The sequence below is a fragment of the Mastomys coucha genome, unplaced genomic scaffold (assembly GCF_008632895.1).
Source record: "Mastomys coucha isolate ucsf_1 unplaced genomic scaffold, UCSF_Mcou_1 pScaffold22, whole genome shotgun sequence".
In the NCBI taxonomy this organism is placed as follows: domain Eukaryota; kingdom Metazoa; phylum Chordata; class Mammalia; order Rodentia; family Muridae; genus Mastomys; species Mastomys coucha.
In genome coordinates, this window is record NW_022196905.1 from 47,663,647 (window position 1) to 47,682,482 (window position 18,836).

An 18,836-nucleotide genomic window follows, 5' to 3' on the forward strand; every position below is an offset into this window, starting at 1 on the left:
CACACACACACACACACACACGCTTTCCTCCCGCTCAGGCTCCTAAACCACAGCCTGGGCGGCTGTACCGCACCCCGCCCACCAATCTGGGAACGCCCGTAGGGGCGGGGCCTAGGACCGCGCACGCGCAGTACCGCTGCGTCGCGCCTGCGCCGTGGCGGGGGCTGAGGGAGGCGGGGGATTGGTATGAGAGCTGGTGTGTGAGGGGAGGGAGGTGTCCCGGGCGAGCGTGGTACTACGGCGGGCGCGGGCCGGAGGGGGCGGGGGGATGCGCCGCGGCGGCGGCGCGGGCGCTGGGCTGGGGCTTGACCGCGCCAGAGCAGCGGATCACGGTGTCGCCGCGGCAGCTGCGCGGGTGTCGCGCCGGGTCGGAAGACGCCGTACCGCTGCGCTCCCCCACTTTTTTTTTTTTTTTTAAATAACCGGAACCAATGAACTCGGCGGGGAGCCGAGCTCCGCGGGCCGCCGGTGAAGGGAGCCGGTTAGCACCCGGCGGGAGTCCGCTTCTGAGGCGGCGGGGCCCCGGGCAGCTGGCGGCGAGCGAGTGCCCGGCGGCTCCTGTGAGCGCTCCTCTCGCCGCGGCACCCGGCCGGGCCTTGGGCCGCCCTCCCCGGCGGCGCTGGGCAGCAATGCTGCTGTTCGGGCTGTTGGTGGCCGGCGTGGCGGACGGATGCGACCTGGTGCCCCGGCACCTCCGCGGGCGGCGCGCGTCCGGATCTGCCGGAGCTGCTGCGTCTCCTTCGGCTTCGGCTGCGGGCGAGCGCCAGGCGCTGCTGACAGGTGAGGCCCGCGCGGCGACGAGCAGGCTTGGCGGGACTCCCCGCAGGACCCCCATCCCCGAGGGGGGCGCCTCGCGGTTGCCTTGGCGCCGGTCGTCGCACTTCGGACGCCTTCCTAGTCCACCGACTGGCGCCTCCGCTGTGGCTTCTTCGCCCTTTAGTGGGCTCCTGTGAGCTTCCCAGCTGAGAGCAATGCAGTGGTTTCTCTTTCGTGCTGCCGAAGGGACCACTGGGGTCTGGAGGGGAGTGGGCTCATTTCCCCTCTTCCCAAAGCTGCCAGATAAAGTAGGCGGCGGCGGCAGCAGCAGCAGTAGCAACAGCAATGCGGTATGGAGTTGGCCTCTGCTGCTTTTGCAAAGGCAGCTGGCAGCTTCTTACCGATTGAGAGCCCGGCTGAGCGCCCTGTCCCAGGGGAAGCTGTTGAAGAGATTCTTTGAGAGCCACAGCACCTAGTGGCACTACTGGGTTCCGTATTAGTATGAAGAAACGTCAAAGTCTGGTGTGTTTTTGTGGGGGTACGAGGCCGATTTAAGGGATGGAAAGTATATTGCTGTTTGAGAGCATCACTGAGTGACAAAGGGTGCAGAAAGCGCAGCAGGTAACCAGAAGCACACCTAAAATTTACCAAGTGCAGGATATTTGTGACGTGGATTTGGACAGCATAGTTCTGATGGAGTGCACCAGTATCTCTTTAAACACAGAACGTTCTAGCACTTAACTAAAACTTGCAAATACGTTTGGTAAGGTTAAGTAGAAGATTGTATGCTTTTAAAGCCTTCATTGTCTTATATAACTGATCTGGTGTGGTTTAAGCAATGATGTAAAGGTCCTGAAATGATTTCCTGGGGCAAAGTGGTGGAGCTAGAGTAACTTATTTTTCTTCCTGCTGTGTTTATTTTTAAGGTAGATCTCTAGGTTTTCTGGAAGAACAGCAGGATTAAAGAGGAATAAGGTGATTCACTTTAATTTAACTGCAGTGGTAGCCCAACAGGCGTCTGGGAGTCCCTAACAGCTGCTCGGGAAAGTGTTCAGGAGTCTTTAGATCTAAGCAGTTTTCCTTTGAGTTCTGTGACAAGCTATTTCCTGTTGCAGAAAGAAGAAGGATGTTGGTAAGCGTTGTCAGGCACTCTGGAAGTTGCAGGGTATAGAACATAATGACCAGTGTACTTAAGGTACTCAAAAAACTTACCAGATCCTGTTCAGTTGAAACAGGCAAGTCCTCACTGGTTGCCTTGGATAAAGGATTATAGAATGATCTTTAGGGACATAGTATGTAGGGAGGGATATATTGGATGGTTTTATGCTCAAATAGTTATTTTCTAATAAAAATATGGCAAGTGAAGAGAGGAACAGTGATAAACTAGTTAAATAAGAGTTAAACTAGTTAAATAAGAGTTAAATAAACTAGTTAAATAGGAGTGTAGCTTGAGGGCTTATTGTCTCCCCTAGGAGTAGAACAGAACTACTTTGGCTTCTAAGTGGTATAGTAGTGTAGGATTTTTTTTTTTTTTTTGGCAGAAGTGTTTGATTAGTAGATAATTACATAATGCCTTAACAAATGTGATTGGCAGAAAGGCGAGTGTGATCTAGAACTCTGGTGTTTATTGACTCTTCTAACAAGCATGTTATGCTGAGAACATCAAGAAATCAGCGCAGATGGAATTTTAATAAGCTGTAACCCTTTTAATTTTCTCTGTAGTTATTTATGGCACAGTTGAAAAGACACGGTGATTCTTAGTGGGGAAAATCATCACACAAAGTTAAGTTGTGCTGTAGTGCTTTTCAATAAATTTGCTGAAATGTTGACCTCAGAATTATTTCTGTTGATCTCAAGTTTTTCTTTTTTTTCCCTGATGTTCAAATATTAATTTTAAAATTTCCACTTAAAGTTTCAGATTATACAGCTGCACAGTACCTAAGTTGAATAATAGAATTTTAATAAGTTTATGAAAATACAGTCAGTAGGGCTGGTGTTTAGGGAAATGTAGATTGAAAAATCACTTGTGAAAGAGTGTGTTGAAAATTGCTTTGAATTGTATGGCCTCTGTAGGGCCCTTTCTCGTTTAAAGAGTTTTTGGGGTAGTTCTCTTTTATGGTTCCATTTGTTTTATTAAGCCTGGCACATAAATGGACAGTGACACTTCACACTTCAGGGAGTGGAGTCACAGGCAAACCCTGCTACATTCCAGACAGCGGTAATGGACAGATGTAGACGTGAGCACAGGAGAAAACTTCATTTTATGTGGAGTTTGCAATTTGAAAACTTGTGAAAGAACTGTGATAGAATTTTTCTCTGTGGTTCCCTGTGAAAGTGGTTGTTTCACTGTTGGCATGTTTAATAGCTTCATAAATTGACAGCTACCCCACTCTTTGTTTTCTTCTCCAGATTAGTATTTTTAATACTTAACTGTTGGGAACTTCTGTGGAATTTACTTTTTATTAAAACAGTCTAGAACACACCTTTTCATTGAAGCTTACCTTCCAACGGTTTTATGTTGGTGTATTTTAAGAATAAATTGTCTTTAAGTCTGACTTGTTCTTAGTTTTGAACAAAAAAAAAGTGTTCTTGCAGAGATAGGCAATGATACCATCAAAATTAATAGATCCATTGTCTTAAATGTTGTAGTAATGTAGAACCAATATTTATAATATTACATAGTAAAACATTTAAATTGTATGTGTGTATATGCATATATATATTTTTAGTTAAAAAAGTAATTCATAGCCTGGCAGTGGTGGCGCACACCTTTAATCCCCAGCACTTGGGAGGCAGAGGCAGGTGGATTTCTGAGTTCAAGGCCAGCCTGGCCTACAGAGTGAGTTCCAGGACAGCCAGGGCTACACAGAGAAACCCTGTCTTGTAAAACAAAACAAACAAAAAAATTCACATGATTAAAACCTAATTCAGATTAAGGATAGTGGCTGGAAGTGTAGAGAGTATATTCTAAATCAGTACTTTTGAAAAACTTTTTTGTTTAACATAAACAGCATCAATGGATTGAGCCAGAAGGGAATGGTTGAGCTCATCAAAATATTGAAATAATAGTTTCTGAGAAAACATGGAAGGGCAAAAGTATGCAAGTTCTTTCTCTGTCTCTGCATATATATATGTATGTGTATGTGCAGAAAGCTCAGTTTGGGAAAATATGTAGAATGACTAGACACTATTTTTTTTTTATACACACACACACACACACACACACACAGCTAATTGTTTCAGAATTTTTAAACAACCAACATTAGCTTTAAAATACTCTATAATTTTTAATCAATCACAGTAACATTCTTTAGTGCTTATATAAATATTTTATCTTAAGATTTTATCACTTCACCTATTTGGTATATTACAGGAGTATAAAATGAAAAATTTAAGGTATGTGTTTTAGATGTATTAAAGTCTCAACAAACCCCACTATTCTTAAGTATAATACCATTTTAAAGGGCCACTTTATCCAGAAGTGTGACAAATGCTTATGCTGTGGGGCATTCACAAATTTAGTAGGGAATTTTTCAGGTTATCTTTGGAAAAATATTAATCCAAGCTTTTAATTGTCACTCACCCCACACTCCTAAGACTTACCCAGTAGACACTGCCTTATTAATGTCATTTTCGAGTGGTTGGCTGGAGTGTGCTGTACGTCTGCCACGTTGAGTCATGCCTGTGCTGGTGTTTACATTGTGACAGCAGACTGTATTTTCCAGAACCTTCTTTTGATGCCTTCCTGCTGTTTCGTTTTCTTCTGCAGTCTTTGGCTATTGCTGTATTTACGTTGTATTTTCAGGCACAGGACTAAAGAACCTACTCATATCTGTTTGAACTTCATCTGTTCTGCATGTTTAACATTATCTGTAAGTTTGTTTAGAAACATCCCATTTTTTGCTAGTCTTTATAAGACTTTCAGGAGTCCCACTGGTCACTGCTTATGATCTCATAGCACAGGAGAACTCAGAAGTGCCAATTGGAAATGAGGGTTTAAGATTTAGCTTGCTTTGATACAAAAAGGATAAACAGAGATAATTGCTGATGTTTAATTTTTGTTTGGGTTAATGCTAATGGTTTTAGGTTAATTTGGACTTATAAGTAACTGTACTAACCATTTTGGATATTGGGTAGTCATTTTTAATATGATGTGAATACTTTTAGAATTATGCTTGCAGTTATGTATTTATGCATATAGTAACAAAGTTATAGCATAATTAAGTGAATGTTAAAATAGCAACTAATAATAATTAATAAGCCACTTTTGATGTTCATTAGTTTGGACCAAGTTAGGAACTAACTAGGTGATTATTTTTAATTTGCTGAGTTTTATCAACCAAACAATTACCAAATAGATGAAAGAGATAGCAAACTAGGAATATGAACAAATAAAAGAAGAATAGAACCCGAGTCTACCTGTGGGGAACTCAGGCTAGCATAGGCCAGGGGGAGTAACACTTACATTAACTAGACTCTTACTAGGTTCCACACTGTGCTAATTGCTTCCCAGGAATCAGTGTGTTTAGATGTGAGGCTAAACCTGTCAGAGCATTATTTTCATAGAAGATGTGAGAAAATGGATGCCTTATGATCTCAGGCATCTTGCCCAATATTTCATGTTATATGTTGAACTGGGTTTCTTTGATTCCAGAGCTTTGCTTTTTTCAGCTTGTATGTTGTATATGCTTATACATATGAACACGGTGAGCCTAATGTTGATTAGCATAATAATGGAGTATAAACTTTGGGGAGAAGAAAGAGGCTTCTGTAGAATTTGAGGTAGACGTAGGTATGTAAACTTCACATAGAGGTAAATGAAAGAGCCTTCAGGAGAGACAAATATAGGAATAAGGAGGAAGGTAATTGTCTTCAGAGGTATGCCTAGTGTGTGTGTAGAGGAAATGAGCATCTAAAATTGGATTTCTCAGCCATGTGCTAGGTCATGTGGGAAGCCACCAGAAAAATTCGATAAAAATTTCTTGGCACATTGATTTTGCTGGTTAACTTGGAAAATGAAATGAAAAAATTATTTTATAATTGAAAACACATAAAATACTAAATGTGTACATACTCTGGAGAATGAAAAGTTACTTTAAAAATTTTAGGGCAAATCAGAAGACATTTTGAATAACTTGAGCATTTTGATTATAAACTCTGAGTCTTCTGTTGTCAAGAGGGAGAAGAAATGTGACATTTGAGCATGAGAATGACCTATGTTTGAGAAGGGGAGTTTTGGGTGGGTGGTGGAAGTAAGCAGACGAAGGTGGGAAGGAGGCAGGCAGCAAGCAGTACAGGAGGAGTGGACTTGAGGGCTTAGCCTGTACAGTGGCTCTGAAAGCAAGTTGTAGAATGTTTCTTTCTTAGGTTAGGCAGAAGCATGGCTGTTATCTTTTAACCTCACTTAGAATGACTTAATTAGTATAAGCCTTTAAAAACTCCCAGAAGAAACATGACATCTTTTTTTTTCCCCTTCAAGTATGCCTTTTTATCCCTTCAAAATTAGGTATTTGTGTGTTTGATTTAGCTTCTATGATGATTTATAAAATAGTTAACAACAAAACATCACAAATATACTGCTGTCTACTGAACCCCCCCCATAGCTAAAGATACTATGTTTACATAAAGCCTTTTATTCTATGGTTCAGTATGTGTGTTTCTTCTAGATTAAAGGGTGACTGTCCAGATTGAGCTTATACCATTTATTAGCATGTTCTCTCCTATCTGGAGATTCCAGTGTCTTCTGTGAGCAACAGTCTTCTGAGGACTGGCCTAGTATTTGTTTCAAAAACACCCTTCGAATTTCCTGTGTGAGGTTCAAGCCTGGTTTTAGATGATGATCTCTAACACCAAACTGTAAGTGGGCTGTTTTTGCTGTCTCCATTTTTCTCTCTCAGGATCTGTAGGATTTTTTTGTATTCAGTCTTTTTTGACACTTTCTAGTCTGACTTCCAGTAAACATTTCCCTTGACTGGTTTCTTTGTTGCTGATTTTAGGGATGGGTCTCTGCTAAATCACAGTTCTCAATCTTGTGTTCTTTAAGCTGAACATTTCCTCCTCAGAGAACTTCATTACTAGGAAAGTTCTACTGGGGTAGGGAACCCTAGGCCAATGATTGATTTAACTTTTGGCTTTATTTCATTTGGCCCTTTGTACAACTGCACAGCCATCATGGCTACTATCCCCAGAATACTTTTCTTCCAGCTAGGCTTGTCAATCATGTAATTTTTCAGAGAACTAACTTAGATTAAGGCGAAAGGGAGTTGGAGAATGTTAATAGTGAGGATTGAGTGTTCTTTTCTTAAAGACAGTGGTAATCACCTCACCCTAGCCCAGCTTCTCCCACAGATCCAGAGGACCTCCAAACCTGACAAGAAGTTTACTGGGATGGGTCTGCTGAGTGCTGCTTGCATGTGAGCTGGTCTTTATGTGTGGTGCAGATCTTGCATGTGAGCTGGTCTTATGTGTGGTGCAGATCTTGCATGTGAGCTGGTCTTATGTGTGGTGCAGATCTTGCATGTGAGCTGAACTTTATGTGTGGTGCAGATCTTGCATGTGAGCTGGTCTTATGTGTGGTGCAGATCTTGATGTGAACTGGTCTTGGCCTCTGTGCAACTGTTTAGCCTCCAGTTATTTTCACTTTCTCTGCCTCTCTCTGATCTTGAACTTCCCATTATGTAAGTGAAACACTTCAAAAACTCTTACTGAGTTAAGTGCTGGATTTTGAGTTTAAAAAATACTAGCAGTGTATCTCCTATTAACGTGATTTCTGAGTATTAAACAGTCTCATTAAAGAATCTTCAGAGTAAGGACAGTCAATGATTTGTGTTTGTTAAGTGATTTTCAATGCTTGAATTTTGTTCTTTCTTTCTTTGACAGGGTCTTGCTATGCAGCTTAATTGATTTTGTTTTCATTAGGCTAGTCTTGAAGTCCAGATGCTTTCCTAATCCTTCTGCTTCCACTTCCCAAGTGGGGTTACAGGCGTATGGGATGACTGTGCCCGCCCCTTTTGTGATGTTTTCATCTGCTATTCAACATATTTTATACTTTGCAGACCCATGTTTTCTTTCCTCCACTGTTTCTCTTTCCTTTTAAAACCACCCAATGCTGGGTCCCAACATGCTCTTCATCCACCCCTTTATTATTCTCTACCAGAAAATGTCTGACCTTTTCCATTCAAGACGTGTGTCCTCATTCTCGTCATCTTGGAGGTCTTCTTTGCCACATGTCATCATTTTATTAACCTTTGCTACTTCCTTCTTGATTCTAATTAAAATTTATACTTTGGTTTTTAAAATTGTAGTGATAGGTGCCCTATAGTTTTGGGATTTGCATTTGTGAATTTGCTGTCTTATGTACATTCAGGTCTTAAGTTTGTGAGGATGGATCTGAGGAAGAATTAAGGGGGATTAAAGGAAAAAACCAGATGGGTGTTTGCATATACTTTAAAGCACTATTTAACTACTGTCATGTGGTAGCCGTGACTTGAGGAACTAGTTATATAAAGATGCTGTAGTTTGCCTTAAAAAAATTATTGTAGGAACAGTATACCTGAAAATTGCCTGGGAATTTTTTGCACAATATAGAAAGTATTACTTTTGTAGTTTATCTGTTTACGTTGCTATGCTTACTAGAAATACATTTTAGCAATATCTGTACTTTCATGTTCCTTTTCAGCATTTTTCAGAACAGCCAAGATGTGGAAACAACTTAAAACTTCATCTTTTGATGAAGAGTGAATAAATAAAATATGACATACATGCATATATACGTAGACATAGTAGCCATTGGAAGAAAAAAAAATTCTATTTGTGGAAGTATTCGTGAACCTGGGAAGCATTCTGCTAAATAAAACAACCCAGAAACAGAAAGACAAATACTTCATGGTCTCAATTGTGTGGGATCTAAAAATGTCACCTATAGTAGAATGGAGGTTAGTAGATTACTTGAGATTTCATAAGAGACTACATCGTAAATAGTCATACCAAAACTAAAGGTACAGATGTGAGATAATTGGTAGCATTGGCTAGCCTGATAATGATGACTTTCACAGTTACACCCATATCAAACCAAATAGTACACCTAAAATAGCTATATATCCTTCAGTTGTCAAGCGTACCTCATTAAAATTTTTAAAAAGTGTAGTATTTCATCCATTGGACTAAGCACAGAGTATGCAATGGAGGAGTTAGAGAAAGGACCCAAAGAGCTAAAGGGTTTGCAGCCCCATAGGAGGAACAACAATACGAACCAACCAGTATCCTCAGAGCTCCCAGGGACTAAACCACCAACCAAAGAGTACACATGGTGGGACCCATGGCTCCAAAGGCATATGTAGCAGAGGATGGCCTTGTGAAACGTCAATGAGAGGAGAGGCCCTTGGTCTTGTCCCCAGTGTAGGGGAATGCCAGGATAGAGAAATGGGAGTGGGTGGGTTAGTGAGCAGGGGGAGGGGGATATGAAAGGGGGGTTTTGGAGGGGAAATGAGGGATAGGGATAAAATTTGAAATGTAAATAAAATATCTAATAAAAAGTGTAGTATTTAATAGAATTATTTTTATTTTTTGTTGTTGTACATTTCCACCCCAATTTTGGAAGCTGCGATCTAGCCAGGATCTTGGCAGTGCTAGGCAAGCTCATTACCAAGGAGCTACACTTCCAGCCCCTTCTGGAATAAGATGTGATGTAAGCAAACACAAGCTTAAGTGGTTTACTAAGCATCAGATTTCAGTGAGATGCTTTGCCTTTCAAGATCAGGAAGATACCCTGCTCTGAAGTCTCTTAGCGCTGTACCTACTTAAAGACTGATGATACAGTGTGATAAAGGAATGAAGAAATGCTATTTCCTGAATTAAGTAGATGTTCTGTTTTCTAGAGTGGAATAGAGCATGCGAGTTGGGTGGACAGGAGAGGGCACACAGTATGAGAGGAGGAAGCTGAGAAGGGAGACATTGGCCTCTGAGAATGCAAGATGTGACTATGTATGGCAGATATCCAGATGACATGACAGTCAGTGCTGAGCCTGTGGACAGTGCCCCAGCATTCATATTTAGACTCAGAGCTCAGATTTTTGGCAGCAATGTTGCATGTCTTATCTCATTTAACACTCACAGGATCCTTGGGAGAGTCTTATTGCTCTTTCCCTCAGTAAATATTATATATAATGGGAATCTAGCTAATTTAAAATTTTATAGTGCCAAGGATCTTTAGGTTAAAGTAGAGAGTATAATTGAAGTTAAATCAGGGAATGAGGCTGGAGAAGTAACAGAATTAGATATTCAAAGTAGTAGTAGTAGTAGTAAAGTGGATCTTTATTGTCCACTGGCCTTTGAACTACATCTTCATTTTGTTAATAATTGAATTTTTCTGTGAAATATTCTGAAGTTTTAAAGGTTGTTTTCCCTCTATTGCACAGATTATAAAGCCCAGTGATATATCTGCAGTGTGCTGTAAAAAGTCAGTATCCTCAGAAGATGGGAATTCTTGTTTGGGTTTTGTTTTTGTGAATATTCCTATGGGATGGAATGCAGTTTTAAGACTAATAGAACTTTTATATGGGAGTGTAAGTTTCTTCTTCTTTTGTAGAATGTGATTTGTCTGTAGACTGTAGCAGGTTTTTATTAGTTTGAATCACAATCTGATAGTGGATTATAATTACAGGTAGGTGATTTAACTTGTTGGTGTCTACATTTTCATTTCTTTAAAATATAGTTTGAAGAGCAAATGAATTAACAGTTTACACAAAGTGCTTAGCATTGTGCCTGGCAAGTGTAAGTACTCAGTTATTGCTAATGCCTTTTCCACTTTCGCCTCTAGATCCAGATCCAGAATCGTAGAAATGTGCTAAAGTTTGCTGAATACTAGTAGTGTGCTTTCTGTTCTTTTCATGTATCTACCTGTGCAGTCCTGAGTATACAAGCACCTGGCTTGTATACTGCTACACTGCTGCATTCCCAGCCCTTTCTGTGGCATTAAAAATAAATAAGTATGTGGTGGGGATAATAGCTCAATCTATGAGGAAGTTACTTGTGAGCAGGCATTCCATCTTCAGAAGTCGTGGAATCCACTGTTGTGGTGGCATGGACTTGCTATCCTAGCACTGGGAGAGATGGCTGAGGATCCTTGGGGTAGCTGGCCTACCCAGCCTAGGCTACGTAGTAAGCACTAGTTCATTGAAAGATGCTATCTCAAAAAAGTAGGTAGATGGAGCCTGTGGATGACCTCTGACCTACAGGCATGTGCACATACATCTGAACACACACACACACACACACACACACAGACACACACACATACACACACACACAGAATACATGAGAGTATCATTGAAGACACTTCTGTGATCTAAATAACCAGATCATTAATGGTCTGAGACTGACAGAGCCTGGGTAGTATTAAGGCATTCAGAATTACAGCACGGATCAGGGAGGAGCTGAGGAGCTCTTGGAGGGAGGGACAGCATTTTTCATTGAGGTGCCCTTGCAACAGTGGATGCCCCCCATGAGAATGTGGGCCACACTAATTGGATGCTGTGAGATATTAAAAAAATTCCTATAATGAAGAAAGCATGAAGTTGGGAGAAGTCTAGGGAAGCTGGATCATAATGCATTGTATACATGTGTGAAATTATCAAAAAGTTACCAGATGAACTAATTATAGCCAGTAAAATCACAAATACTGGGATATTTTTTAAGAAATTAGTTGACTCTTTAAGCTAAATTATTTTGTATCTGTTTTATCTTATTGTTTGTGGTGCTGAGGCTAGAACCATGGACCTTGCACATGATAAACATCTACTCTACCACTGAGCTTCATCCCCAGTTTATCTTTGTCATTTAATCTAATCAAAAGACTTTCCAGTATTTTGTAGTTGGAATGTCAGCAACATAACCTTTAATTCCTGAGCCTAGAAGTTTATTATAGAAAATTTAAAAAATAGGGAAAATAAGCTAGAAAACACATTTATTTACTTTAACAATTGGCAGTCACTCTTCAGGCATTTTTTTTTACACTTAAAAATGTGCATTTTTATATGTATTTGCTAATAACCTCAGGGGATGATTTAGAAAAAAAAATTTTTTTTGGAGTTGGAGATTGGTCTCAAGCACTTTTCGAGGCTAAATATGTACTCAAGAGTAATTTTAAGTGTGAAATTAGTGAATATTTACTTGGGTGTCAGATGTATTACAGGCTTATTCACTGATGAATAAGATTATAAGGCTCATGTGCTCTTAGAACTTACATTACTATTTGAATATGAGACATACCTGTTAAGAACAAAGAAAACTTGAAATAAAAAAATAACGTGGCTGAGATGTCATGGGCATACCTGTTAACTTTAGGAGGGTGTGCTAATTGGAGAAGCTTCTAAGAAATTCGTACTAAAAAATTTATATAAACCCCCCCTCCCCCCCGCATGTTTGTGTGGTTGTTTCCTTCCACCTCCAGTTGCAGGGATTGAACTGAGTTGACAGGCTTGGCAGCAAGCAATCTCATGGCTGGAGAGTCAGCTTTTTAGTACAATAAGTTTACATTTATTTTTAAATATTTTTGGTGTGTGCATGTGTGTGTGTGTGTGTGTGTGTGTGCTTGTGCTTGTGTGCATACGCACGCATGCTTGCACTTGTCAGCTCTCTATTGAGGGGATTAAACACGAGCTCTTTGCAAAGGTTGTGCTCTTAACTGCTGGTTTTCCTTTACAGCTCTCTGAAGATCATATATATTCATTTTGTTTTGTTCCGTTTTGTTTCTTAGAGATAGGTTCTCACTATGTAACTCTGGCCATCCTGCAATATATAGACCAAGCTGGTATCAAATTCATGGTGATTCCCCAGATCTGGAGTACAGGGTTTAAAGGCCCCTACCACTGTGCATGGTTTAAGGCCTTGTTTGTTTGTTTGTTTGTTTGAAGACATATTCTCACTATGTAACTCTGGCTATCATGTAGCTCTGTAAACCAGGTTGGCTTTGTACTCACAGGGATCCACCTGCCTCTGCAACTTGAGTGCTGGGATGAGTTCACCATCACCTATCCTAAGGTCATATTTTTAGTGATAGTAATTGAAGGGAGTTGAGAGTGAACATTCTGCATAGAGGTAATGATAGAGATTAGTTAGAGATGCCAAGGCAAGAAAGAATTTGAATCACTTGATTTAAATGTCTCATTCTAGGTTGGAGAGATGGTTTAGTCAGTAAAGAGCACATATGTAAAAGCTGGGCATGGAAAAATGAGTGTAATTCCAGATCTGAGGAGGTAGAGGTAGGCAGATCATTGTAGTTCATTGGCCAGCTAGTCTAGTGAGTCCATGAGTTCCTGCTTCAGAGAGACCCTGCCACAAAAAATAAGGTAGAAAAGCGGTTGAGGAAGACACTATTGTCAGCTTCTGGACTCCATATGTCAGGGGCACACAGCACAGCCCCAACACATACACACACACAACACACACACACACACACACACACAGACACACGCATGCGCGTGCACACAGAGAGAGAGAGAGAGCACACACACAAGCATGTGTACACAGAGAGGGGGGAGGGAGGGAGGGAGGGGAGGAAGGAAGGAGGGGAAGAGAGAGAGAGAGAGAGAGAGAGAGAGAGAGAGAGAGAGAGAGAGAGAGAGAGAGAAAGCGCTAGTGAGAGAGCGTGACCTGTTTTGTCTGGGTATATTTAGAGGGGGAAGATCAGCATGAGATCTGGCTGCTGAAGAGAGTAGGGCCAGATGGTATAGAACCTTCTAGATCTTTCCCTATATTTGAGCATTTTCAGAGGATAATGGGAAGGATTGAATCATTTTAAGGAGGCAAATGAAATAATAGGGCTATTTTTTGTCGTCTGTTCTGCATAATTTTTTCAGGCCATGATAGAAAATACATAAAATAAAACTATTTTTTTTCATTTCACTTTTTTTTTTAAGATTTATTTATTTATTTTATGCTTATGAGTACACTGTACAGATGTCCGTGAGCCATCATGTGGCTGCTGGGAATTGAACTCAGGACAGCTCCACTCGCTCCGGCCCCACTTGCTCTGGCGTAATACACTGTAGCTGTCTTCAGACACACCAGAAGAGGGCGTCAGATCTCATTAGGGGTGGTTGTGAGCCACCATGTGGGATCCGAACTCAGGACCTTTGGAAGGGCAGTCAGTGCTCTTACTCGCTGAGTCATCTCACCAGCCCAAAATAAAACTATTTTTAAGTGTATGTTTTTAGTATTGTTAGAGCTTTTAAAATTGTTGATTATTAGAACTTTTTATATCTTATAAAACTGAAACTGTAGCTGTTAATTCTGTTTCTCCAGTTGCTGGTAATTGCCATTTTAAGTTTTTGTTTTTGTGAATTTGATTACTTAAGGTATTTGATACAAGTGGAATCCTAAAGTTTCTGCCAAATTGTTACTAACTTACTTATTACTCAGCTGAATGTCTTCAAGGTTACTTGTGTTATAACATGGATAACAGAATTTCAAGGCAGACACTTTATTTATATGCAGACCACATTTTCTCCATCCATCCATCCATCCATCCATCCATCCATGGAAATGTTTTGCCTGGTGTAAGTAATGTTGGCAACATGAATGTACTGATTTCTCTGACACCCTGCCCTGCTTTCAGTTCTGTTTGCTAGAAACCTAGAAGTGGGATTGCTGGATATATATAAGGCCTTTACGGCCTTTACTTTTCACTTTTGATGCTCGCCATGCTAATCCACAAGAGAGAGGCAGCACCATCTCACAACCTGACTGGGATAGGCATGCAGGGTTTCATTTTTTTTTTTTTTTTTGCATGATTTAAGATCTGTTACCTGCTGTTTGGAATACACATAGGAAGAATGGGCACAGGGAGATTGTCTAGGCAGGTGGATACTCTGTCCAGTTGGGAGTGGTGGTAGAATTTTAGAGAAAAGAAACTGTTTAGATAGTCTGGAGTTAGAATTGATTTGGCTTGTGTGTAGATTGACACATTGCTGTGGTAGTAACAGAGGAAATAAAGACCATTCTTAGAGTGTGCTGCTTAAAGTCCCCGAGACGTGAATGGTGCTCATCATTCTGGCACATCATGTTCCTAGCAGACCCTAGCACATTTCTTCTCATGCCTCATTGGTCAGACCAAAGGGAAATAGATAACCTTGTTTAGGACAACCATGATTCACCCTCCCACAGCTGGGTGAAGGGGCTCACTTTATCAGTGTATTGTTGCCTCTTATTTGAACAAAATGGAGATTCTTTGAGGGAATGACATAGATGTATTAGCTTTATGAGCTTTGGAAAAGTATTGTGATTTTGTTGTTGTTGTTGTTGTGGGGATGGGCTACTATTTAAAGTATCTTAGCTATCTTGAAGGGTTTTGTTGTGAAGATTATATAAAAGAGTGAAGTTATGCTCGGTAAACATCATTTTTATTTGACTCTTTCCACTTCAACAATATTATTGTTTGTGTGTGTGTGTGTGTGTGTGTGTGTGTGTGTGTGTGGGTGTGGGTGTGTGTGTGTGAGAGAGAAAGAGCAAGAGAGCAAGAGAGCAAGAGAGAGAGCTTATTTCTTTGTATAATACTGTTGTCTAAACAATCTAAACAATGTAACACAATCAAACATGAACGCTGTCTTTTTTAAAAAAATATTTACATATTTTTATTTTACATGTATGAGTGTTTTGCCTGTGCATGTGTCTGTACTATGTGTGCCTGGTGCTCACAGAGGTCAGAAGACGGAGTCTAACCTGATGAACTGCGGTTACAGATAGTTGGTGCTTACAGTTAATGCTGAGAACCTCTGCAATGCCCAGTCCTCTGCAAGTGCCTTTAGGGGCTGAAACATTGCTCCAGTTCCTAAAAAAATCTTGGGGTTGTTTATACTTGCCCCTTCCTCAGCTCTTTTCATCTTCCCACCGTGTTTGTACTAAACTCAGTCATTTGGGCTAGATGAGCCAGTAATCTTGGAATTGACACTGTTCTCTCTTATATGGCTTGTTTGTTTAATTTTTCCAGATGCCACTAGTTAGATCTAAACTTGGTGTGTGAAGTTCGTGGTGGGGAAAAATTGTTGATCTGCATATCCCGAGTATGCTTCTGGAAAATTGGGCTCTCTCTTTATTTTCTCCTTTATTCTTTTATTCTTTTGCTTTATGTTCCTTTCACCTCAGATTGTCCTCTCTCAAAGTTTGTTCTAAATATTTGTCATTCAGTTGGTGCTTATTTGTCAAAAATATTCAGTGTTCAGTGTACTGCTTTGAAAGTTGAAGATACAGCAATGGGCAACATTTGATATGGATCCTATTTGTCCATGTTTTTCTGTCTTCCAAATTCTTCTCAGTGAGATGTGACTCCTTGCCTGCTCAGGTACCTATTCAAGTGTTTTTTAAAAGTTGGCCCATAACTTATAAATTCTTAGCAATCTGAAGGTTTGTTTCTGAAGTCCGTTGTGGCTCTTGATACCTTTAATCTATATCATGATTATATCTCTTCCTTTGACATAGGGTCCAGTTTTTAAAAACAGGTAGTTGGAATCTGCTCTTACATAATCTACTTTGGTGGTACATGAAAGTTTTGGTGTGTCTTTGAGGAAGAACTTTGAGGAAGAGCTGTGTAACTCATCTTTATTTGTGATTGCTAGCTACTAGTAGGGAAATGTTATGAGATCAACTTTCAGTTTTCACTTACATAAACTGAGTGGCTATGACTAATATATTACTCATTTGTCTTAAGTCATGAACTTGGATAATCTCCTACCTTTTTATAAGAGTCTAGGGTAATTACATTGATGCAATTATTTAAAAGCCTGGAATTTTATTCAACATGTAGTGTTATTGACTTTAAAAGACATCTTATTAAATGGTAGTTAGGGTGCTGGGGAGATGGCTCAGCAGTTACAAGCACTTAGGCTCTCACAGAGTATCCAGGGTTAGGTTCCCAGCATCCATGTCAGGTTGCCACGAATGCCTATAACTCCATTTCCAGGGATTTGATACCCTCTGGCCTTCTCAGGAACAGATAAGCACCTAGTGCCCATAAACTTACCCAGGAACACACGCATGCACATAAAAATAAAAGAATATAATAACACTTATGTAACCTATAAGAAGGGCTAGTTAATGTGAATTTAGGAGTTATGAGCTCGCTATTAGGCATCAACTGTAAAGTTATATTTTGCTTCTTAGTTTGAGAGTATTCTGTGTGATAGCTTTTAAGTTTTAGAACAGGAGTAGAAAGCTAAAGTCATAGTCTTTCTCATGGTTTCACCTTTAATATTTTGATTATTGTGGTCTGATTATATGCAGAACAAATTGCCACTTTGCTCATTTATGATTGCTAATGATCTCAGGATTCAGTGTCAGGCTCCTTTAACTGAAGCCAGGCAGCATATTGCTTTTTCTTTATTGACAGTTTTTTCTTATTTATAATATCAACTATACAAGTCATAGTGATTATCTCTTGAGTTTTGTAAAAAGCATATGCATATGCTTTACATTAGGATCAACCTTAAGGCCATACATAAACCAGAACTAGATCCCTGATCTATAAATTTTGACGCTTAGATTGTTCGCTATGTACTGTGCTATATTTATTTGAGATGGGATCTTGCTGGGTTGTCTAGGTTGGCCTTAGACTCCTGGGCTCAGATGATCCTCCTGCCTGTATATCCTGAGTGGCTGAGACTTTAGGTGATCTGCCAGTCACTGTACTGGCTGCTGCAATGTAGTTATTTATTTTCGAGATAGGGCCTCTCTGTGGAGTCCAGGCTGGCGCTTTAAAAGTGGTGATTCCTTTACCTTCTTTTACCAAGCCCTGAGATAGCAACTGCGCACTACCAAGTCTGTGCATATAGATGGATTTTAAGATCTTGCAGAAATAAGCTGGTCCTTTCAATTTCATACATATGAATATTTGTGTTTATATACTTTCTTATAAAATTATCTGGTAGCTTTTGTAGTACACTGAAAGTTTGGCTTTACAGTTTAAGTCTTTTAAAGCTTAAAAGGTAGGTAAATTTTTAGGTAGGTAGCTGGCAGTTATGAGAGATTTATCATCACCTGTCTTGAATGTTAAGCTTCTGAAAACCAGGATTATTTTTCTTCATGGTCTAATTTAGAAAAGGCATAAAATAGATATTAAAGTTATCCTAGGATGTCTAATTTATGATGTGACAGTTTAAAAGTGGACTCTTCAGGAAATAGCAGATAAGCAGTCTGCCTTCATTCTGTCTCTGAGTTTAGGTAAATAGCAGCTGTTTTTACTTAAATGCCAAATTAGTGTGCTTAGAGATAGTCTCTTCCTAATTGTAATGAAGAAGCTCATTATAATAAAGTTTGAAATTGAATGACCAAGATATTTTGGGGTAAGTAGGCTTCAGAGTGAGGATATGCAAACTACAAAATACTATTTTTGTGTTTGTTAAAAGGAAACACCATTATAAAGAATAATTTGCATGTTCTTAATTTGTAATTTAGAAAAGTTAATTTTCATTTACTATCCTTTGTTGTTGTTTGTTTCAAGACAGGATTTCTCTGTCTTGAAAGACAGGTGGCCCTGGCTGTTCCAGAACTCACTCTGCAGACCAGGCTGGCTTCAAACTCAGATCCACCTGCCTCTGCCTCCTGAGTGTTGGGATTAAAGATGTGAGCTACCACTGCCTGGTTTATTATCCTTTAACAGAGATGTGTTCAGAAATGTTAGTTTGTGTCCCATTTGAAATGAGTAAAAACTCCTTTAAGTTTTTTTTAAGTGTACAAATTAGATGGTATGTTCACTAAATAGTATATTATGGTATCATTCAGTATCTAATCTATTGAAAGGTTAGGAAACTTATTTTTCTTACTTGGTGTTGTTGATTCCTACTTCTTAGGCTGAGCAGTGGCATTGGGTGTGGCTGTTATTTTGGCTGAAAAAGAATATTAGCTTTGGGTAAATTTGTTTAATAAGTCTTTGACTATCCCTGCTGGAGTGGCTGATATGGTAGCTGTTTACTGAACATACAGTATTGGTTGGATTGGAATGTTTTGTCAGGTGACATGTGATGTTGGGCATTCTGACTTACCTTCTTTTTTTTTTTTGTTTTTGTTTTTTCTTACTTTTTTTTTGATAT

At 39.9% G+C, this 18,836-nt stretch overlaps 1 protein-coding gene across 2 annotated transcripts in view; it reads left to right on the plus strand.

Moving 5' to 3' along the window:
- Positions 1-157: 157 nt before the first annotated feature.
- The window catches only part of Stim2 (stromal interaction molecule 2), a 137,888-nt gene continuing 119,209 nt past the window's right edge, over positions 158-18,836 (plus strand). Inside the window, exon 1 of one of the 2 annotated variants that reach the window (XM_031342296.1) lies at positions 158-780. In XM_031342296.1, the coding sequence (XP_031198156.1) occupies positions 432-780 (349 nt within the window). In that variant the 5' untranslated portion in view covers positions 158-431. The remainder of the gene's footprint in view (positions 781-18,836) is intronic. The other variant, XM_031342297.1, reaches the window with a different exon arrangement.